We start from the raw sequence: 24,701 nt of genomic DNA on the forward strand, positions 1-24,701 counted from the left end.
CGTAATTTTCATCAAATCACGTATAATAGAAAAAAAAAGAGATAGCATAGGCCTGATAGGGTGGTTATGTACTTCATTATACAAATAACGTTATATTTCCCAATCTCGTTGTTGTGTATACTGAACAACGCATGGAATTCATGCTACTATTTTCTTTTGTTTACTCTGTATGTGCATGTTTGCACAAATAACTTTGAATTTCAATTGTAACCGTTAGTATAACAGTATAAAGGAAGGAAGGAACTTCGGGCATGAAAATGCAAAACGCTATTTTCTGTGTATACTCTGGGACTATTATTATATTAGTATAATAGTCCTAGTAAGTATAATGATTTGTATCACTACAATATAATAGTTATTACGTTGCGGTTGAATTTCCTGTCATTTATTCATCATCCAGACACGAACTTGTCTCAGAAAAAAAATATATCTCTGTACATTAACCTCAGTTTCATGTAAAGAGATGAGAGTTTTTCTGTGACATGTGCTTTTGACCATCCGCGAGAACTTGCGGTCATCCGATGTTCAGTACTTCAGTACTTTGATTATTTTGTTTTCTAGATAGAAATGAATATTGTATTGAATTTTTATAGAAAAAAAATATTGTTCATTTTTTTTTAAATTACTAAGATAACCTCCACATTGCACCATACAAAGGCGGGAAAATTATTAAAGCAAATTATCGATATCTCTTGTTCTTCAGAAAATAACGTTTACGAATAACGAAACAAAAAGGTTAACAAAAGAAGCAATTGTTTAAGTGATTCGGACTTTCTATAAAATTTTATATGGCAAAAAACTATGCAAGCCGAGTCACGATTTTCAAATTCTTAGAAAAAGATGGCGTTTCAAATCGAAAACGAGGTCGGTGACCCATTTTTGTGAGGGCTTATTTTGAAGCATTTGAGTCTTTTGTAGACGAAACGCGCGTCTGGCGTATATACAAAATTTAGTCCTGGTATCTATGATGAGTTTATTTACATAGGCCAAAGTGTAAATACAATTTAAAGGAGATATTATTGGTATATCTGAATAGAAGGATTTGTCTTGAAGGTTATTTACGCGCTCGATTTTCCATTTATGCCAGTTTCTCGCAACTTCGTTTATGAAATTGGATTGATTATGCTAGTAGTCCATTTATCTGGTAACTTTCCCAGTTCGTAACAATCGTTACAGATTATATACAAAAGTTCAATGGCTGCTGTGTTTTTAATTACTACTGCTGGTATCTCATCAAATCCAGAAGCTTTTCGTAGTTTCGCGAATTCGACTGCACTATAGTGATCTCTTTTCGTGTGGTGGGTTCATTCAGCGTCGAAACGTCACGTTGATTGTAATTGATGTCCGGCACTATTATTTAAGCTGGCATTTGGTTAAATTCCATGATTGGACTTCATTTCTTAGTAAATTATACAGGAAAAAATCGTTAAAAGTAGTATTTTATCCTGAAACTTGCATATGAAGAACTAGGGAGATGTTTGAGAAAATAGGCCACGAGAAACGTCTACTATTGCTTGCAGGAAACAGATTATGGTTCGGTTCCTTACGTGCAATATATTAGTTGGTACTAACAACTCTCAAAAAAGAAATGTTGATACTTGAACTTGCCGGGATCGTTTTTCTCCGCTCGAAACCGCCACCCCGTGTCAAGCATAGCCGACATCCAGCATGTGGCGTTCTACACGGTGTAATTGTACTAAGGTAGAAAATTAATGAAAAGTAATATTGTAATATATATTTGAAATGCGATTTGTTTTAGATTCGTTTAGTCTATTTTTCAAATTATATAAACGTAATTTCAACGAGTATGGAGTATGTTTTGAAAGGTGACAAAAAAGGGGAAGTAACTCAAATTGTTGTAAACAATTTTCGTACATAAACTAGGCCGTTATATCATTTTTCTCGTTTGTATTGTTTTGAATTGTCTTTTCGGGGCCTTTTATAGCTGACTATGCGGTATAGGCTTTACTCATCTTTATAGACCGTACGGTAACCTAATTTCTTTGTCATTTGATCTCTTGTGGAGAATTGTCTCAATGGCAATCCGCATACCACATATTCTTTTTATATTTGAAATACACAAATTATTTACGACCTAAAGCTAAGGTTATTAGTGTGTTTGCCACCAAAGCTGTCAAGTGACGCCATACAATTAATGTGTCAGCTGACAGTACACACAGCTAGTTGAACTTCCTTTCCTGTCCATGGAAGCTAGAATTACGAAATTGCCGCCGTATTTCAAAGGAAAATCACTTATGAAATCAGTCTGATGGATTAGGAATCATAATAAAAACGGACCATTTTCGAATTTCCTGGGTTATTTAACGACCTAGCGGGTATCCCGGGTGACCCTCAGAATTATGAAACTCTCAGATCACACCCATAGGATACAGGTCAGTTGACAGATATGCAACAGCCGCCTGACAATTTCATAATTAAAGCGGAAAGAAAGGAGAAAATAAAAAATATTTTTAGTAGTTTTAAATAGTATTATACTAAAATATTTTATATTATATACGCCTAGATATCTAATAATTATCTAAAAATATAATATATATTCTTACTTTGGATTAGTTGCATTACCATGCGATTTTATTATCAATAGTCATGAGGACCAATTAAAAAGTTACCTGTACCCTGGATGAATAGATTGTACGTGCGTCTGCGCATTGTGTATTTTAAGTTCCGTAAAAGTTGGAAGAATTTGGTCAACGCAAGTTTGTCCTTTTACATACTTCATATGAGGGTATAATATTATATTGACGATTTATTCACTCTATATCTTGAATATTGCACACCTTTTAATATCCAGGAATGATTTGAATATTAAATATAAGTATAGTCATTGGTGTTCTATGTGTGTCCGGTGCTTAAATACAATGAAAAAAGAAATTTGCAGTATAATTCATATTTAAGAAAATTGAATCTGATTGAATTTTCATTTGTGTCAATTGTCATTTGGTCATTTATATTACAGTGACTTGACTGTTAGTGTTGCTATTCACCAATTGCAACTCATTCAAAATTTTGACCCAATTGCAATTTGTTTTATTAAATCAAATTGTTCAACTGGTCAAAAATTTGAACAAACTGTTCAGCCAAAATGTGAAAGTGCAAAGTGATAAAATAAATCATACTTACAATCCTATAAGTCTGTAACTCCACTGTATTGATGTAATTCCTAAATCAGTCTATCAATCTGTATAGTTATATTTTTGCCATTACCATACTAAAGGTGAACTGTTTTATTTTGAATTGCTATAAAAATGTCAAAACTAAGCTTTTATAGAGTTTTTCTTTCGAAAAGTATTCTATATTTATAAGTATCACACATTATGTGAATAAAAACATTTCATGTTCAGTAAAATATGTATGAAATAACAATATGCTTCCTTGGGGAGATAACCTAAAATACTATTCTTTTGAATAAAGACTTTTTGAAACCAAAAAGCGATTACCTCCCCTTCCTACAAACATATTGCAATTTCAAATATTTTACTGAATATGAAATGTTTTTATTCACATAGTGTGTGATTCTTATAAATATAGAATACTATTCGAAAGAAAAACTCTATAAAAGCTTAGTTTTGACATTTTTATAGCAATTCAAAATAAAACAGTTCACCTTTAGTATGGTAATGGCAAAAATATAACTATACAGATTGATAGACTGATTTAGGAAATACATCAATACAGTGGAGTTACAGACTTATCGGATTGTAAATATGATTTATTTTATCACTTTGCACTTTCACATTTTGGCTGAACAGTTTGTTCAAATTTTTGACCAGTTGAACAATTTGATTTAATAAAACAAATTGCAATTGGGTCAAAATTTTGAATGAGTTGCAATTGGTGAATAGCAACACTAACAGTCAAGTCACTGTAAATCAAACATTTAAACTTAATTACTATATTCAATGTTTGTAATTTATCGTTGTGTCCATGTGTCCGGACAAAAAATGCATGTCAACTATATTTTGCACCGAAACCTTGCCACTAATGTGGCTAGTCGAGTAAAGATCGTGTATAGATCGTGAATTGGTCGGAATTATCGAATAAGTATTCAATAAGTGGTCGGGTTAGAGTCATGATGGAGTCATCAATGAGTCGTGAATGGTCGACTTAAGTTCGTGTACAGTCGGATATCAGTCGGGTAGAAGTCGTAAACAGACTCGATCAAGAATTTGGTCACGCTTGGTCGTGGAAATTTGGACAATCGGGATCATTGAGTTTATCTGATCGGCAGTGTGAACCTAGCTTAAGACTGGAAAAATAGGTCGAGTACAGGTCGAGAATGGGTTAAGACTGTTTCAGACTGGTCGAGTAATAGTTCAGACTACTTTCAATGGCAACGATAAGTACGATTCAGTACAGTCGAGAATGGTTCAGACTGGGGTCGAGTAATGTCAAGTAAAAGTCAGACCAATTCAGACTGGTCGAGTAAAAATCAGTACAGTCGAGTACAAATATAGGCCATTTCAGACTTTTACTGGTTTGTAGTGTTACGAGTGAATCAATTGTATAACCCAATGACCTGGCCATAGTAGGATAGCTATATCCCTTCGGAATAATTATGTTTAAAGGTTCGGTTAGCCTTTGAGTGGAATGTTGATATAATGTCAAACAGAAGATGTAATTACATAATAATTATTGAAAAACTGGTCATTATCGTGATATATTGACTGCCCAAAGGACATTGGTATTAACTAAAACAGCGATAATGACTGACCAGTAGGCGTGGTCATTATCCCTGTCAAAGTCAATAATACTGTTCTATGGGCAGTTTATACGAGTTCCTTTGATAACTATTTACACCACTGGGTCGATGCCACTGCTGGTGGACGTTTCGTCCCCGAGGGTATCACCAGCCCAGTAGTCAACACTTCGGTGTTGACATGAATATCAATTAAATGGTAATTTTTATAAATTTCCTGTTACAAACTTTGTATTTTTCGAAACAAAAACTAAGGATTTTCTTATCCCAGGAATAGATTACCTTAGCCGTATTTGGCACAACTTTTTGGAATTTTGGGTCCTCAATGCTCTTCAACTTTGTACTTGTTTGGCTTTATAACTATTTTAATCTGAGCGTCACTGATGAGTCTTATGTAGATGAAACGCGCGTCTGGAGTATTAAATTATAGTCCTGGTACCTTTGATAACTAGTTACACCACTGGGTCGATGCCACTGTTGGTGGACGTTTCGTCCCCGAGAGTATCACCAGCCCAGTAGTCAGCACTTCGGTGTTGACATGAATATCAATTAAATGGTCATTTTTATAAATTTCCTGTTACAATAGTTATCAAAGGTACCAGGATTATAATTTAGTACGCAAGACGCGCGTTTCGTCTACATAAGACTCATCAGTGATGCTCAAATCAAAAATATTTATAAACCCAAACTAGTCCAAAGTTGAAGAGCATTGAGGATCCAAAATTCCAAAAAGTTGTGCCAAATACGGCTAAGGTAATCTATGCCTGGGATAAGAAAATCCTTAGTTTTTCAAAAAGTTCAAAGTTTTTTATACGGGAAATTTATAAAAATTACCACATTATTGATATTCATGTCAACACCGAAGTGTTGACTACTGGGCTGGTGATACCCTCGGGGACGAAATGTCCACCAGCAGCATTTTCGAAAAAAAAAACTAAGGATTTTCTTATCCCAGGAATAGATTACCTTAGCCGTATTTGGCACAACTTTTTGGAATTTTGGGTCCTCAATGCTCTTCAACTTTGTACTTGTTTGGCTTTATAACTATTTCAATCTGAACGTCAATTTATGGTAGGATGGTAAACAATTCGACATCTTCAATATTAAATTTAAATCAGGAAAATGTTTTATTAAAAGGGACATCTCTCTAAATCGAAAAACCACGCCCCACCGGTCATTAACATGTAGTCTGTTAAAACCCAAGGTCATTAACATGTAAAAGTCTGTTAATGACCGGTTTTCTGGTCCGTTTTTTCTGCTAAAGACCGATAGAAATTATTACTAAAGAATAAAGAATGTCATGTGGTCCCTTGTTATCCAATAAGAAATGCTTATTCTTTACCGATATGAAATAATTATTATTAACATTGAACATTTTGTTGTCAAGAAAAAAAGTTCTTATTGAATACACCAAAGCTTTTTCCGTTGAAAGATGCTAACAAAAGTATTTGACATCTAATAGTGACCTTTAAATTGCCTATTAACATAACACGTTACTAATAGTGATATTAAAAAATACTGCTATCATATTTAAAAGTATCGCTTTCATATAAGAATTTATAGCATTTGTTTATCTATGAAAAACACAGCACATGAAATTTACACGGACATAAACTTTTGCTTTTAACTAACTATTGAATAAATATTTAGACGTAGTTGTTATTTCATATTGTATTTGTAATTGATAAAAAAATTTTAAAGTTGGTATTTTCTCAACAAAACATATTTTTAACTGCCGAAAACATTTTTTCCCGCATGAAGTGTCTGCATATTTACAATTTCACATTAGATAATATCGCTATTTCATGTAAGAAACGTTTTTATGGATTCGCTTCTTCCATAGACTGTAGATTCAGACTTTAAAAGAAAATGAACAAATATATAACACCGGTATGATACCATCTGATTTGAAAATAAAATTTAGTTCCCTTTATGTTCAATTACATGTCATCACAGAAAGAACAACAATGCTCGTGTGGTTTTAACCAAGTCCTTTAATGTTTGATATTGTTTTTCTTCCAAAATTCATGTGCACGCCCGAGCGTTCTGACGTAAACGTAATTACGCACTTCCTATTTTAGTTGTGGGAATACAAATCTTAAAATCATTGATACACGTTTGAGAAATATGTGCAGTTATAAGAGACTGTTTGTCCTGTTCTATGTAGCTTTCTTAATAGCAAAAATTGTGATATATTTTATAAATGCTGTCAGGCACCGACCATTGAAAAACAATCGATCTGTTTAAAAAAAAATGAAAATGACTGTTTGGTTTTGTTTAGGCAAACTAGTATCAGAGTACTGAAGTACTGAACATCGGCTGACCGCAAGTTCTTGTGGATGGTCCGACAAGCACTTGTCTCAGTAAATCAAATCACATCTCTATACCGGAAAGTGAGGTTAATGTACAGATATAATTTTTTTTCTGTGACAAGTTAGGGCGTGGATGATAAATTATTGACAGGGAATTTAACCTGACAGTAATGACTATTATATTGTAGTGATACAAATCAGTATACCCTGGTTTATTGTTATATATTATATTAATATTTGTATACTATAGTTACATGTATATATAATTTTATGCATTTGCACATCATTCTATTCTACTATATTAATAATAGTGCAGTGCAAGTGCATGGTGGACACTCTTCTGTAATAATTCGATTTTTCTACTAGATTGGATCTGAGAAGGTATTCGTATTTTCCCGCAAAAAATGTTTAATCTCTCATGCAGACTTATCGTTCCTTAAGAATGCAAACGGAAATCTAGGCGATAGCAATACGTTGGGATGCCCTCAAGGTCATCCGCTGTAAAAATGACCATTTGATTCAAAATTATTTTGAAATAGATTAACGAAAATAATTTGTGCAAAAGCTGGACTTTGTGGCGTAGAAATGTGATTGAGTGGTTATGTGTACAATTATTTCCCATTATTTCAGCAGTGAAAATCTGCATTTGTTTCATAATGATGTTCGATTTACACATTGTAACAAAACTAAGAATATGACGGATAAATTAATAGTTAGCTGTTTAACGTCCAGTGGCAACTTTTATATGTATTATTAGGACAGTTAATATGTTATAAATATGAACAAGACATTCTTTGCTATGCAAACATTTGTATCACGGCACAAGCGATGATATATAGACCCTGTAATAATAATAATAATAATAATAATAATAATAATAATATCTTTATTTAGAGAGAGTAACTCATTTGGATTACACCAATTTACAACAAGGCTCACTTAATACAATAATAATTACATTAAAAATAAACAAAACATTTTCAATAATAATGATAAATAAAGATTAAATACAATTTAAAAATACAATATTTATGATATGGCAATACAGTACAAATATCATGATAATGTTAAAAGTACATTGATTTGTAGTTATGTTTAAATTATGATACTGTATTTGATTTTTTAATTGAATTAGGAAGAGCATTCCATACTTTTGGTCCAGAGTGTACGAGAAACTAGACTTATACAACTCTGTATTTGGTTTTTGAATTAAAAAATTATCTGAGGATGAAAATCTCGTATTGTATGTTTGGTTCGCAGAAGCTGATAAAATGAGACTGGACATATATTCTGGAGCTACGCCATGTTAAACCCTGTGAAGCATATGTATATTTAGGGTGGGGTTGCTCCGAATATAGGGGGTATAGATACAGGAAAATAAAGAAAACATATAAAATAAGAATAGAGTATAACGAGCTAAATAAAGGGTAACATGGTCTTAGAAAATTAAAGAATGGAGGAAAATGTTCTAGTTTTTGTTGTTGTTAGAAAATAAAAAATGAAGCCGCTCAATTATGATGTCACTTAAGCATGTTAAAAATTCTAAATTTTTCTTTTGCCGGACAAGCTTTTTTTTTATGATTGTTAAAAATCAAGTGCATTTGTAGAAAAAATAATACATTATCGTGTGTACATTGGTAAGGATTTATGTTTGGGGTTGATGAGGCACATAACGGGTAATTGTTTCTATTTGAAATTTCTCGAATATTTGATATTTTTCAACTGATTTGATAGATGAATAAAAAATATATCTGTAATCTAAAAAAAAAAGGTTTAATTCAATTACTATATATAAACAAGAGGCTCTCTAGAGCCTGAATCGCTCACCTGGTAAACAATGTCTTCGGCCATGTTTTTTGACGAAATAGAAAATAAAACACAAACTTTATTTTATACACCCTACTGATCATTCAAATGAAGTTTGGTTGAATTTGGTTGAGTAGTTTTAGAGGAGAAGATTTTTTAAAGTTAGCAAATATGATGAACAAATTGTGAAAAATTGTCATTAAAGGACAATAACCCCTTAAGGGGTCAATTGACAATTTTGGTCATATTAACTTATTTGTAGATCTTACTTTGCTGATCATTTTTGCTGTTTACAGTTTATCTTTATCTATAATAATATTCAAGATAATGACCAAAAACTGCAAAATTTCCTTAAAATTACCAATTAAGTGGCAGCAACCCAACAATGGGTTGTTTGATTCATTCCAGGGCTGATGGATCTTGACCTAATGAACATTTTTACCCCATGTCAGATTTGCTTTAAATGCTTTAGTTTTTGAGATATAAGCCAAAAACTGCATTTGACCCCTATGTTCTATTTTAAGTAACGGCGGCCATGTTTTTTGACGGATCAAAAATCGAAGTACAAACTTTGTGCAGGATAATCTAAGGAACAATCATGCTAAGTTTCATCCAAATCCACTCAAAAGTTTCAGAGGAGAAGATGTTTGAACCAAGTGCTCCGCAAGGCGCAGCTTTATACGACCGCAGAGGTCGAACCCTGAACATTTGGGGCAAGTATGGACAAAACATTCAAGCGTGATACAGCTCTGAATTTGGATTGTGATCAAATTTTTGACATTACATGGTTTTTTTTTTACACAAAACAAATGTCAAGATTTTACAAATCAATTAAAGATTTCTTCAAACTTTTTAAATCTAAAATTAAATAGTTGACACAGCATAGGTTTCTGACACAGAATGAATGTGGTCTAATGAACTTAAAAGTTTTTTTTTGCCTTTGAGCAATTCACTATGCTGTTGAATATTAATCCTCTCAAAAAAATGTTTGAAGAAATTTTCTTTTTATTTATGAAATCTGAAATGAGAAAAATTTAACCCCCCCCTTTTTTCACATCCCCGTTTCCCTTTTTCCAAAACTGATATCAATTCAAATTTCTAATGGAGTTTGCAACAATAACTTCTCTTTTAAATACATCATAAAATATTAAAATGTAAAATAAAGTGCTTGTTATCACTGAATGGTAAAGATTGGTTGGTAGTAAAAGTTAATATACATTGTTTATTGTATAAAACAATAAAAAAAAACTTCATCAGCAACATTTTATATTGGCAAATTTCCAATGAAGTTATTTACATAAAGTTATTGGCAAATAAAAATAGAAAATGACATTATAGTCATGTCTGGCAAATGTCCAACATACATTATCTAAAAACATTTTAGATAAGTTAAGGAAAAAAAAGCTTCATCAGCAACATTTCATATTGACAAATTTCCAATGAAGTTATTTACATAAAGTTATTGGCAAATAAAAATAGAAAATGACATCAGTCATGTCTGGCAAATTTCCAACATATATTATCAACTACTATTCTATACAAAGAAAGATAACTCCAATTGAAAATTATTGCTATTGCACAATATTGTGCAATTAGATATTTCTTGCTATTGTGCAATACTGTGCAATTGAAAATTTCTTGCTACTGCATAATACTTGATATGGAATCCTGATTTGGACCAACTTGAAAACTGGGCCCATAATCAAAAATCAAAGTACATATTTAGATAAAGCATATCAAATAAGCCCAACAATTTAATTTTTGTTAAAATCAAACTTAGTTTAATTTTGGACCCTTTGGACCTTAATGTAGACCAATTTGAAAACTGGACCAAAAATTAAAAATCTACATACACAGTTAGATTTGGCATATCAAAGAACCCCATTTATTCAATTTTTGATGAAATCAAACAAAGTTTAATTTTGGACCCCCATTTGGACCAACTTGAAAACTAGGCCAATAATTAACCAGATGCTCCGCAAGGCGTAGCTTTATACGACCGCAGAGGTTGAACCCTGAACGGTTGGGGCAAGTATGGACACAACATCCAAGCTGGATTCAGCTCTAAATTTGGATTGTGATTAAATAGTTGACACAGCATAGGTTTCTGACACAGAATGAATGTGTTCTAATGAACTTAAAATTTTTGTTTTCTCTTAGAGCAATTCACTATGCTGTTGAATATTAATCCTCTCAAAAAAATGTTTGAAGAAATTTTCTTTTTTATTGATGAAATTTCAAATGAGAACCAGATGCTCCGCAGGGCGTAGCTTTATACGACCGCAGAGGTTGAACCCTGAACGGTTAGGGCAAGTATGGACACAACATTCAAGCTGGATTCAGCTCTAAATTTGGATTGTGATTAAATAGTTGACACAGCATAGGTTTCTGACAAAGAATGAATGTGTTCTAATGAACTTAAAATTTTTGTTTCTCTTAGAGCAATTCACTATGCTGTTGAATATTAATCCTCTCAAAAAAATGTTTGAAGAAATTTTCTTTTTTATTTATGAAATTTCAAATGAGAAAAATTGAACCCAATTTTTTTAATCACATCCCCCTTTCCCTTATTCCAAAACTAATCTCAATTAAAATTTCTAATGGAGTTTGCAACAATAACTACTCATTTAAATACATCATAAAATATTAAGATGTAAAAAAACTGCTTGTTATCACTGAATGGTAAAGATTATTTTAATTTATCAGTTGGTAGTAAAAAGTGAATATACATTGTATATTGTATATAACAAAGATTTAAGTTGATTCTGGACAAAGAAAGATAACTCCAATTAAAAAAAAATCTTGCTATTGCACAATATTTTGCAATTAGATATTTCTTGCTTACTATTCTGGACAAAGAAAGATAACTCTAATTAAATTTTTTTTTGATATTTCACAATATTGTGCAATTAGATATTTCTTGCCATTGCGCAATACTGTGCAATTGAAAAGACTTGCTATTGCACAATACTTAATATAATAATTTTAGATCCTGATTTGGACCAACTTGAAAACTGGGCCCATAATAAAAAATCTAAGTACATTTTTGGATTCAGCATATCAAAGAACTTCAAGATTTCAATTTTTGTTAAAATCAGACTAAGTTTAATTTTGGACCCTTTGGACTTTAGTGTTGACCAATTTGAAAACAGGACCAAAAATGAAGAATCTACATACACAGTTAGATTTGGTATATCAAAGAACCCCATTTATTCAATTTTTGATGAAATCAAACAAAGTTTAATTTTGGACCCCGATTTGGACCAACTTGAAAACTGGGCCAATAATCAAGAATCTAAGTACATTTTTAGATTCAGCATATCAAAGAACCTAACTGATTCATTTTTTGTCAAAATCAAACTAAGTTTAATTTTGGACCCTTTGGACCTTAATGTAGACCAATTTGAAAACGGGACCAAAAGTAAGGAATCTACATACACAGTCATGACAGTTAGATTCAGCATATCAAAGAACCCCAATTATTCAATTTTGATGAAATCAAACAAAAGTTTAATTTTGGACCCTTTGGGCCCCTTATTATGTTTGGACCAAAACTCCCAAAATCAAACCCAACCTTCTTTTATGGTCATAAACCTTGTGTTTAAATTTCATAGATTTCTATTTACTTATACTAACGTTATGGTGCGAAAACCAAGAAAAATGCTTATTTGGGTCCCTTTTTGGCCCCTAATTCCTAAACTGTTGGGACCTAAACTCCCAAAATCAATACCAACCTTCCTTTTGTAGTCATTAACATTGTGTTTAAATTTCATTGATTTCTATTTACTTAAACAAATGTTATTGTGCGAAAACCAAGAATAATGCTTATTTGGGCCCTTTTTTTGCCCCTAATTCCTAAACTGTTGAGACCAAAACTCCCAAAATCAATCCCAACCGTTCTTTTGTGGTCATAAACCTTGTGTCAAAATTTCATAGATTTCTATTAACTTAAACTAAAGTTATAGTGCGAAAACCAAGAAAATGCTTATTTGGGCCCTTTTTGGCCCCTAATTCCTAAAATGTTGGGACCAAAACTCCCAAAATCAATACCAACCTTCCTTTTGTGGTCATAAACCTTGTGTTAAAATTTCATAGATTTTCATTCACTTTTACTAAAGTTAGAGTGCGAAAACTAAAGGTATTCGGACGCCGGACAACGACGACGACGACGACGACGACGACGACGACGCCGACGCCAACGTGATAGCAATATACGACGAAAATTTTTTCAAAATTTGCGGTCGTATAAAAATTGAACCCAATTTTTTTAATCACATCCCCCTTTCCCTTATTCCAAAACTAATCTCAATTTAAATTTCTAATGGAGTTTGCAACAATAACTACTCATTTAAATACATCATTAAATATTAAGATGTAAAAAAACTGCTTGTTATCACTGAATGGTAAAGATTATTTTAATTTATCAGTTGGTAGTAAAAAGTGAATATACATTGTATATTGTATATAACAAATTCACGTTACAAAGATTTAAGTTGATTCTGGACAAAGAAAGATAACTCCAATTAAAAAAAAATCTTGCTATTGCACAATATTTTGCAATTAGATATTTCTTGCTTACTATTCTGGACAAAGAAAGATAACTCTAATTAAAAAAAATCTTGCTATTTCACAATATTGTGCAATTAGATATTTCTTGCCATTGCGCAATACTGTGCAATTGAAAAGACTTGCTATTGCACAATACTTAATATAATAATTTTAGATCCTGATTTGGACCAACTTGAAAACTGGGCCCATAATAAAAAATCTAAGTACATTTTTGGATTCAGCATATCAAAGAACCCCAAGATTTCAATTTTTGTTAAAATCAGACTAAGTTTAATTTTGGACCCTTTGGACTTTAGTGTAGACCAATTTGAAAACAGGACCAAAAATGAAGAATCTACATACACAGTTAGATTTGGTATATCAAAGAACCCCATTTATTCAATTTTTGATGAAATCAAACAAAGTTTAATTTTGGACCCCGATTTGGACCAACTTGAAAACTGGGCCAATAATCAAGAATCTAAGTACATTTTTAGATTCAGCATATCAAAGAACCTAACTGATTCATTTTTTGTCAAAATCAAACTAAGTTTAATTTTGGACCCTTTGGACCTTAATGTAGACCAATTTGAAAACGGGACCAAAAGTTAAGAATCTACATACACAGTCATGACAGTTAGATTCAGCATATCAAAGAACCCCAATTATTCAATTTTGATGAAATCAAACAAAGTTTAATTTTGGACGCTTTGGGCCCCTTATTCTGTTGGGACCAAAACTCCCAAAATCAATACCAACCTTCCTTTTATGGTCATAAACCTTGTGTTTAAATTTCATAGATTTCTATTTACTTATACTAACGTTATGGTGCGAAAACCAAGAAAAATGCTTATTTGGGTCCCTTTTTGGCCCCTAATTCCTAAACTGTTGGGACCTAAACTCCCAAAATCAATACCAACCTTCCTTTTGTAGTCATTAACATTGTGTTTAAATTTCATAGATTTCTATTAACTTAAACTAAAGTTATATCGCGAAAACGAAGAAAATGCTTATTTGGGCCCTTTTTGGCCCCTAATTCCTAAAATGTTGGGACCAAAACTCCCAAAATCAATCCCAACCTTCCTTTTGTGGTCATAAACCTTGTGTTAAAATTTCATAGATTTCCATTCACTTTTACTAAAGTTAGAGTGCGAAAACTAAAAGTATTCGGACGACGACGACGACGACGACGACGCAGACGACGACGCCAACGTGATAGCAATATACGACGAAATTTTTTTCAAATTTTGCGGTCGTATAAAAATCTAAGTACATTTTTAAATTCAGCCTATCAAAGAACCCCAAGGATTCAATTTTTGTTAAAATCAAACTAAGTTTAATTTTGGACCCTTTGGACCTTAATGTAGACCAATTTGAAAACGGGACCAAAAATTAAGAATCTACATACATAGTTAGATTCGGCATATCAAAGAACCCCAATTATTCTTTTTTTGATGAAATCACATAAAGTTCAATTTTGGACCCTTTAGGCCCCTTATTCCTAAACTGTTAAGACCAAAACTCCCAAAATCAAACCCAACCTTCCTTTTATGGTCATAAACCTTGTGTTTAAATTTCAAGGATTTCTATTTACTTATTCTAAAGTTATGGTGCAAAAACCAAAAATTATGCTTATTTGGGCCCCTTTTTGGCCCCTAATTTATAAACTTTTGTGACCTCAACTCCAAAAATCAATCCCAACCTTCCTTTTGTGGTCATAAACCTTGTGGTAAAATTTCATTGATTTCTATTTACTTTTACTAAAGTTATTGTGCGAAAACCAAGAATAATGCTTATTTGGGCCCTTTTTTGGCCCTTAATTCCTAAACTGTTAAAACCAAAACTCCCAAAATCAATCCCAACCTTCCTTTTGTGGTCATAAACCTTGTGTCAAAATTTCATAGATTTCTATTCACTTAAACTAAAGTTATAGTGCGAAAACCAAGAAAATGCTTATTTGGGCCCTTTTTGGGCCCTAATTCCTAAAATGTTGGGACCAAAACTCCCAAAATCAATACCAACCTTCCTTTTGTGGTCATAAACCTTGTGTTAAAATTTCATAGATTTCCATTCACTTTTACTAAAGTTAGAGTGCGAAAACTAAAAGTATTAGGACGACGACGACGACGACGACGACGACGACGACGCAGACGACGACGCCAACGTGATAGCAATATACGACGAAAATTTTTTCAAATTTTGCGGTCGTATAAAAATCTAAGTACATTTTTAAATTCAGCCTATCAAAGAACCCCAAGGATTCAATTTTTGTTAAAATCAAACTAAGTTTAATTTTGGACCCTTTGGACCTTAATGTAGACCAATTTGAAAACGGGACCAAAAATTAAGAATCTACATACATAGTTAGATTCGGCATATCAAAGAACCCCAATTATTCTATTTTTGATGAAATCACATAAAGTTCAATTTTGGACCCTTTAGGCCCCTTATTCCTAAACTGTTAGGACCAAAACTCCCAAAATCAAACCCAACCTTCCTTTTATGGTCATAAACCTTGTGTTTAAATTTCAAGGATTTCTATTTACTTATACTAAAGTTATGGTGCAAAAACCAAAAATTATGCTTATTTGGGCCCTTTTTTGGCCCTTAATTCCTAAACTATTGGAACCAAAACTCCCAAAATCAATCCCAACCTTCCTTTTGTGGTCATAAACCTTGTGTCAAAATTTCATAGATTTCTATTCACTTAAACTAAAGTTATAGTGCGAAAACCAAAAAAATGCTTATTTGGGCCCTTTTTGGTCCCTAATTCCTAAAATGTTGGGACCAAAACTCCCAAAATCAATCCCAACCTTCCTTTTCTGGTCATTAACCTTGTGTTAAAAGGAGAAGGTCCGGTAAGACCCCTTTTTGGCCCCAAAATATAACAGTTTTACAAAATTGTTAAAATGTAAACTTTTAGTTATTTATTGGACAGTTGAATGCTTCTGCTACATAAATATGGGCTGTTTTTGACCATACAATGCACATATATCGGGTTGTAGCACCATTAAGTCATGCTAAATTACTGAAATCTTCAAAATTCTAGCATTTTAGGTAAATTTTAGACGGTTTCCGTGTAAAACGAAAGTGGCCGCATTCGTGTTTATCCTTAATATTGAAATGTAAGTTGTATTTTATGATAATGCATAACATATATAAAGGTTGTGGATGAACACGGATGCGGCCACTTTCATTTTTGACAAAAACCATCTGTAAAGTGACAATTTTCAGCATATTTGGTAGATTTTTCATACTTGAGCTTGAATCGGATCGTTTTTAATGACTAAATCAGTTAAAATCTTTCACATTAACTAATTGAATCAAATGAAATAGACACTTAAGTGTTTGAAACGTGGTCAAAATCTTTCGTCAGATGAAACTGAAATTTGAGGCCAAAATGAGTCCTTACCGGACCTACTCCTTTTATTGATTTCTATTCTTTTTTACTAAAGTTAGAGTGTGAAAACTTAAAGTATTCGGACGACGACGACGACGACGACGACGACGACGACGCCAACGTGATAGCAATATACGACCAAAAAATTAAAATTTTTGCGGTCGTATAAAAATTGTTAACGACGACAGACAACTACGACGGACGCCAAGTGATGAGAAAGCTCACATTTCCTTTTAGGAAAGGTGAGCTAAAAACTGAAAAATTTCCTTAAACTTACCAATTCAGGGACAGCAACCTAGCAACGTGTCGTCCGATCCATCTGAATATTTCAGGGCAGATAGATTTTGACCTGATAAACTATTCAACCAGTCAGATTTGATCTTAATACTTTGGTTTTTGACATTTTACCCCAATGTTCTACTTTTAGCTGTGGCAGCCATCTTGTTTGGATGGCCGGGTCACCGGACACATTTTTTAAATTAGATACCCAAAAGATGATTGTGGCCAAGTTTGGATTAATTTGGCCCAGTAGTTTCAGAGGTGAAGATTTTTGTAAAAGATTACTAAGATTTACGAAAAATGGTTAAAAATTGACTATAAAGGGCAATAACTCCTAAAGGGGTCAACTGACCATTTCGATCATTTTGACTTACTTGTAAATCTAACTTTTGCTGAACATTATTGCTGTTTACAGTTTATCTCTATCTATAATAATATTAAAGATAATAACCAAAACAGCAAAATTTCCTTAAAATTACCAATTCAGGGGCAGCAACCCAACAACGGGATGTCCGATTCATCTGAACATTTCAGTGCAGATAGATCTTGACCTGATAATCAATTTTACCCCCATGTCAGATTTGCTCTAAATGCTTCGGTTTTTGAGTTAAAAGCCAAAAACTGCATTTGACCCCTATGTTCTACTTTTAGCAATGGCGACCATGTTTGTTGATAGATCAAAACTTCGGATACAATTTATAAACTAGATACCCTAAGGAACATTCAGTTAAAATTTGGAAGTATTTGGCCTAGTAGTTTCAGAGGAGAAGATTCTTGAAATAGTTTACGACGACAGACAACGACAGGCGACGACAGACGACGGACGACGACGGACGCCAAATGATGGCATAAGCTCACTTGTGAGCTAAAAAAGTTTAATTTAATTACGATACAGAGATACTTAATTTCCTAAAACTGTTATTAAGGTAATGTTAAAATAAAAGCGATAAAAGAGAAGCCATGAAAATAATTAACAAACCTTTCGAAAAGAGGCAAACCTTAAGACCCCGAATACATACTTTTGTAAGAACGTTAGATTTATTCAGTCCATCAAAATTAAATTGTTCATTTAGGTCAAAAGAATGTTAATACCTTAGGCTATTTTCAAAAAATGTTGACTGAATACCCTACAGACTGCAGTTAACACGCACATTCACCAAGTACGTATTTCCACGGCTAACAAAATTTAAAATCGTATCTTTTGTTTAAATTTATTTAGGTGTTTATTGCTCAAACTTTTTATGTAAATAATTTTGGATCAACATCGAGTCAAATTAAATTATAATTATCAAAAACTGAAATATGCATCCAATCTAAATGTTTTACGCCTATGATCACCTGTTTAAAAAGATTTAACAGAACACAATTTATTTATTATATATAAAAAAAAACATACGCAAAACTATACGATGTACGCTAAAAGAGCGCTTCTGTTATCGTTTATGGTATGCCTGGTATGGTTTGTGGTACATGGTTTCGTTTGTACATCATTTGATTAGCCTCCGTACAACGTTGGGTTAGTGTTTCGTTTGCATTTGTACACGATTCGCCAGGAAATCAAAGAATGGCACTTCACATGAACGCATAGAAAATGCCACTACATCTGAAAATACAGGGAAATGTCTATTATTTGCACTGTAAAAACTTATGAAATTCTGTATTTTTTTAGACTTTTTTCCATAGGACATTTTCCTTGTATTTTCCATGGCAATATCTCGATCAATCAGCATTCCATACACTGGACATTCATTTTCCGATTTACAACTTTTATAACCTAAAAGTAACTTGATAATATCTTCATGTCCTTTCCTTGAAGCAGCATATAAAGCGGACTTCGTAAAAAACCTTTCAGTGTATCTAATTGATATTGTTTTTTGTTTCTTGCAAAACTTATGATCAAGTCTATGATTTAACAATAATTTTACAATTTCTGTATAGCCATAACGAGAAGCAACATAAATTGGAGATTCGTAATTACTATTGCACAAATGAGGATTACATCCATTATCTAATAATAATCGAACAATTTCAGTATGTCCTTTAACTGCCGCAACAAACAATGCAGTGGTACTATTTTCATTAGAAATGTCTGGATTACATTTGCTTTCTAGCAATGCTCTGACTATTTCTGTATATCCTTTGTTTGACGCAATATACAAGGGCGTAAAATTTGCCGAATTGCCTAGTCCTTTTAATTCTTTCGGATTGCTTGCATCATATTTATCTAGCATCAGAACTTCCCTTATATTTACGCTTAAATCTGGATCTTCAGAATCCGAAATTCTGTCTACATTAAATATCCTTAGTGATAGCTGTTTTTCAAGAAATTGAACATCAGGATTACACTTGTACTGCAGTAATAATTTTACAATTTCTAAATTACCTTTGCCAGTGGCGATATAAAGTGGCGTCTCATTTTTTGCGTTACATAAATTTGGATTACATCCATGAGACAATAGTAATGCAACCATACTATAATTGCCATATGATACGGCATTAAAAAGTGGTGTTTGACCAAACTTATTACATATATTAGGATCTGCGTTACTTTGAATTAAAATATTGACAATATCTCCATTATCATATTTAGTTGCTAAATGTAGAGGTGATTCGCCAAAGTTATTACAATCATTGGGATTAACATTGTACTGTAATAACAACTTGGCCTTTTCTTTGTGTCCTTGTGATGCCGCCTTACATAATAGCTGTTCATGCGGCTTACAATTAAGATGAAAATTGTTGTCTAAAAGCACTTTTAGAATGTTGTCATTCTTGTAAGACAGTATAAGAGGGGACTTTTCATCTGGAAAACAATATCCTGCATCAACTTCTTTTTTCAACAGCAGTGAAACAATATTTTCATATCCATATGCTATTGCAATTAAAAACGACAGCTTATACTCTTGTAAAATATCATCACGGCTACTATCATTCCACTTATGCCATGATAATAATGTTAAAACATCAACAAGAATGTTTCCACTTCTAAAATAGTGCACAAAGTCTTCACTGTTTTCGTCACTGAAAAAATCATCAATAGATTTGAAAATCATTTCGTGAAACTTATGCAAGACCGTGCTTAACGTTGAACTGCTGTACTTATCACAGGTACCGCAACAAGTTGGTCTTAAAATCATTTTTGCAATATTAGAATTTCCCTTCAATAAAGCAATGTATAAGGGTGATGAATGGTCAAAATTGCAAAGTGTTTCAGTACATCTGTGCTGTAACAAAATTTCAACTATATCTGTGTTCCCTAATTCTGAGGCAACATAAAGAGGATTCCAAATTTTGTGTGCAGCAATATTTGGTTTGCATTTATTTTCTAACAGCAACTTAACAATAGGGGTGAAACCCATCCATGATGCAACATACAACGCAGACATTCTATATTTGTTACAAAGATTTGGATTACATTTGTTATCTAATAATATTTTAACTATGTCTACGTTTCCCATCCAGGAAGATATGATTAACGGTGTTCTTCCAAATTCATCGCACACGTTTACATTTAATTCCATATTTACTAACATTTGGACCATATCGCTGTACCCTTTACATGTCATTGTCAACAAGGGCGAAGCCTCCTGTTTTTGGTGCATTGCTACTGGTCCTGCTAGATCTGCTTTATTCATTTCAAACCATGATATACATTTTGTCCGAAACGACTGGTATTGTAACTGGTGATTCAAAAATACGTTTTCAACATTGGCGTTTTTTATATCGGTGCACAAACGTTCAAGATAGTCTCCTTCTTTTTCAAGCGATACGACAATCATATTTTCATTTCCGGGTGCCCCTGTAGATTCAAACTGGAAACGATCGCGTATTACATCTGAATGAGCATACTCAAGAATGAGGTCAAACTTGCACTGCCCGAAAAAAGAAATCATAATATCAAAGATTTTATCATGAATGACTTTGTAACTGTTTTCAATTTCAATGACATAAGATTGCTTTAGAAACAGTAATTGTTCTTTCACTATCTTGATAGAAAAAAAACACGGAATTTTGAAATCTTCTGACAAATCTTGTAAAATGGATCTGATTTGAGACCTTCGACATAAAAGTTCTTTTGTTAAATAGTTGTTGTAAATTACAAATAAAAATAATGTAGCAACAGTTGTTTGATCATTCAGTTTTAACATAGAATACAAATCATGTAGAATAAAATCAACAGGGCTGGTATATAATTTTTCTATATCTAATGATGATTTGTTCGAAGAAAGCTTACATAGAAGTGGAAAGAAATCGTATTTATTAAAGTGGTCTGTTAGCATGAGGGACGCAACCACATCTTCGGGAAGATATTTCCCTGCCATTAGGATCCTTTCATCGTCAGTAAGAGCATGTTCATCTGATAACAAGTTAAATACAGTTCTGCAAATTATATCATCAATGTCTTTTTCAATTTGATTATATATGTGTGTTCTACATGAACAAAAAATCTTAACAGTTTTATTTTGCAAGATCATGTTAATCTCTGTTGACAGACTACACCAAGCTTCTTTTTTCGGCTGTTCCAATATATATTTTCCGTAAACATCATCGAAGATAAAAATCTGCTTCCTATCAGGGTTATAATAATTTCTCAATTCAATCGGATCATGACTATAAATAATGTCGTTATCCTGATGAAGATGCCATTCAAGGGCAAGATGATACATGGCAGTTGATTTACCGCAGCCGGGAGATCCAATTACTGTAATGATATCTGCAGTTGTTGCGAGTTCCATAAGATGTTGAATAGCTGATGTCTCAATCACTTTCTCATCAAGTATCTTCCAGCTAAGGATTATGTTGTCAAGCACCTCTTAAAAAATGACGAATAATCAGTAATAACGTGTTTTTAATTATTCTATCTATTGGTATAAGATAATGTAGTAATCATTTGGTTTACTAAAGCTTCCGAATTGGAATTAATTATTGAGTTGTCACCATTTTAATAGCACCGTTTAATAGCAGATTAATTTTTTGGCCAAAATATTATCTTAAAAATCATTCCTCATTATTGTGTTCTTAATTTCTCCAACTAAAAATTTTCGCTTAAAACTAATGAATAAATTGAATGATAAATTGTCAATTGCTGAACACAATAAATTTTCTACCAGGCGTACCTTTATTGCCTTATATTTGAACATTCAAGCTTGACCTCAAACTTAAATCATAACTTTTTCTTTTTTACCAGTAAATAAAGAGAGCCAGAGAACAGAAAAAAAATCCAGTTTTAATTTTTTGTGTGCTTTTATATTGTGGATTGTATATTCTTACACAGGATTTTTTTTTAATTCTTTGGAAAAAAAGTTCTAGGTGCTGACATTGCGCGTACTATGTATTTGCTTTTGCAGTTTTTCCTTTATTTTTCTTTGTAATATTATGTCCATTTTTGTCGAATGACTCTTGTCGTGGCTCGGTAATTATGAATCAGGCCATCGGGTTTTTGGCTGCAGGCGATCCTGAGGCGGGTGAGTCCGGAGGGGATTTGTTCAGTTGTTAAGAAAGAGCAGATCTTTGAAAACATTTACGGACAATGGTATACGGACGCCAAGTGATTTAATCAATATCACTTATGTTTTAACGTCTTTCCTTTAACTACATTTAGACGACTAAACAGATACAATTAAGTTAGTTAAAAATAACTAATTATACGATAACTTCACCAACCTTGAAATCCTTTCGAAATTGGATTGTTTGACCTCTCAATATTTCTGAACTCGTTCAATATTTCCATATCATTTTTGTCTAATGTGGACACTTTCAATTCATTACACGTTTGTTGGAAGTTCATACCACCTAGACGTACAACAGCCTGTTAAATAAAATGATATCTGGTTCAACTTCAGAGAGAACTCAACCAGTATTTGGTTTCTTCTGACTTTTTTAAATGAAAATTTTCGAAGTGCGTTATTGGCTGAAATTTGAACCATATGGTAGCTAATACGCAACTGAATAAAACAAGATATGGATGCTCATTTAATAAACAGCTGCGCCATGAGCGCATGATACGCCCGTCACCTTTTCGAAAACTAAAGTTCAATTACTTCTCAATGTCATATCCAAAATTTATAAAAAAAAAAATGAAAACAGCTCAAAGCACTTAAAGGATGTTTATGTCCGAAAACTGGAAAATCCCACCCCTTTAAACCCCATAACTTGTAAAACATAAAATCTGAAATCTATAAAAATAAATCGATAGGGATCTTAAGTCAATAGATATAAACAATTCACCAAAGTATAAGAAAAACTGCTCAAAGCATTTTTAAGTATAGTCCGAAAAATAACTCGGAAAAGTAAAATTCTAAATTTTCAAAAATCGAAAGGGAGCTCATGTCAATATATATAAACATTTCACTAGAGTTTCTTGTAAATCAGTGAAAGTGTTTTTGAGTAATGGTCCGTAACCTGAAAATCCCCATTTTTGTTATGAATAAAAACCCAAAACTCGGAAACCTCAAATCTAAAATTTTTCAACAAGAGTGCACACGGTTAAATGTCTCGCCTCTTTACAAATCATTTTTGATATTATGTTGATAGTCCTAAATATAAAGCTTTATTACAACAGTCACATAAACTTAAACTTAACCAAGAAAACTAAAAATTGCCCATTGAACCATGAAAATGAGGTCAAGGTCAGATGAACCATGCCAGGCATACATGTACAGCTAACAATTCTTCTATACACCAAATATAGTTGACCTATTGCTTAAAGTTTAAGAAAAACACACCAAATCACAAACACTTCACACTGAGCAATGAACCGTGAAAATGAAGTCAAGTTCAAATAAAATCTTTGCGACTGAATTAAAGATCATAAAATATTTCCTTACACCAAATATAGTTGACTTATTGAATATAGTATTAGATAAAAAGACCAAAACTCAAAAACTTAATTTTAACCACTGAACCATGAAAATGAGGTCAAGGTCAGATGACACCTGTCATCTAGACATGCACACCTTACAATCATTACATGCTAAAAATATATAAGACCGATTGCATACAGTATAAGAAAAACAGACAAAAACACAAAACTTAACTAAGGTCAGATGACACCTGCAAGTTTGATATGTACACCTGACAGTCCTTCAATACACCGAATATACTAGACCTATTGCTTATAATATCTGAGATATGGACTTGACCACCAAAACTGAACCATGAAAATGAGATAAAGGCCATTGGACATGTGACTGACGGAAACTTCGTAACATGAGGCATATATATACAAAGTATGAAGGATCCATTTCGTCCACCTTCTAAAATATAAAGCTTTTAAGAAGTTAGCTTACGCCGCCGCCGCCAGATCACTACCCCTATGTCGAGCCTGCGACTTTTTTTGACAAAAATGAAACAGAGCTCACGTCAATAGATTTAACCAATTAACCAAAGCTTCATACAAATTGGTTATAGGGAGTTTTAGTTTATGCCCGACATGTTGACAACGGACAGACAGACGGACGGACAAAACGTACAACGATATACCATGAAAGTCCCGTAAATAAACTCATCATAAATACCAGGATAGAAATTTTGTATTTCAGCTAGATGCGCGTTTCGTCTACAAAAGACTCATCAGTGACGCTCGAATCAAAATATGTTAAAAAGGCCAATTAAAGTACGAAGTTGAAGAGCATTGGGA

General features: G+C 32.7%; 1 protein-coding gene across 2 annotated transcripts in view; it reads right to left on the bottom strand.

The window, feature by feature from the left end:
• Positions 1–24,701, bottom strand: part of LOC143076107 (uncharacterized) — a 73,382-nt gene that overhangs the window by 37,352 nt on the left and 11,329 nt on the right. The window contains exons 4-5 of one of the 2 annotated variants that reach the window (XM_076251751.1): positions 22,727–22,871; positions 16,848–21,875 (exon numbers count right to left, since the gene is read on the bottom strand). In XM_076251751.1, the coding sequence (XP_076107866.1) occupies positions 18,580–21,875; positions 22,727–22,871 (3,441 nt within the window). In that variant the 3' untranslated portion in view covers positions 16,848–18,579. Of the gene's footprint in view, positions 1–16,847; positions 21,876–22,726; positions 22,872–24,701 lie in introns of those variants that run through there. The other variant, XM_076251752.1, reaches the window with a different exon arrangement.

The sequence above is a fragment of the Mytilus galloprovincialis genome, chromosome 5 (genome assembly GCF_965363235.1).
Source record: "Mytilus galloprovincialis chromosome 5, xbMytGall1.hap1.1, whole genome shotgun sequence".
NCBI lineage: Eukaryota > Metazoa > Mollusca > Bivalvia > Mytilida > Mytilidae > Mytilus > Mytilus galloprovincialis.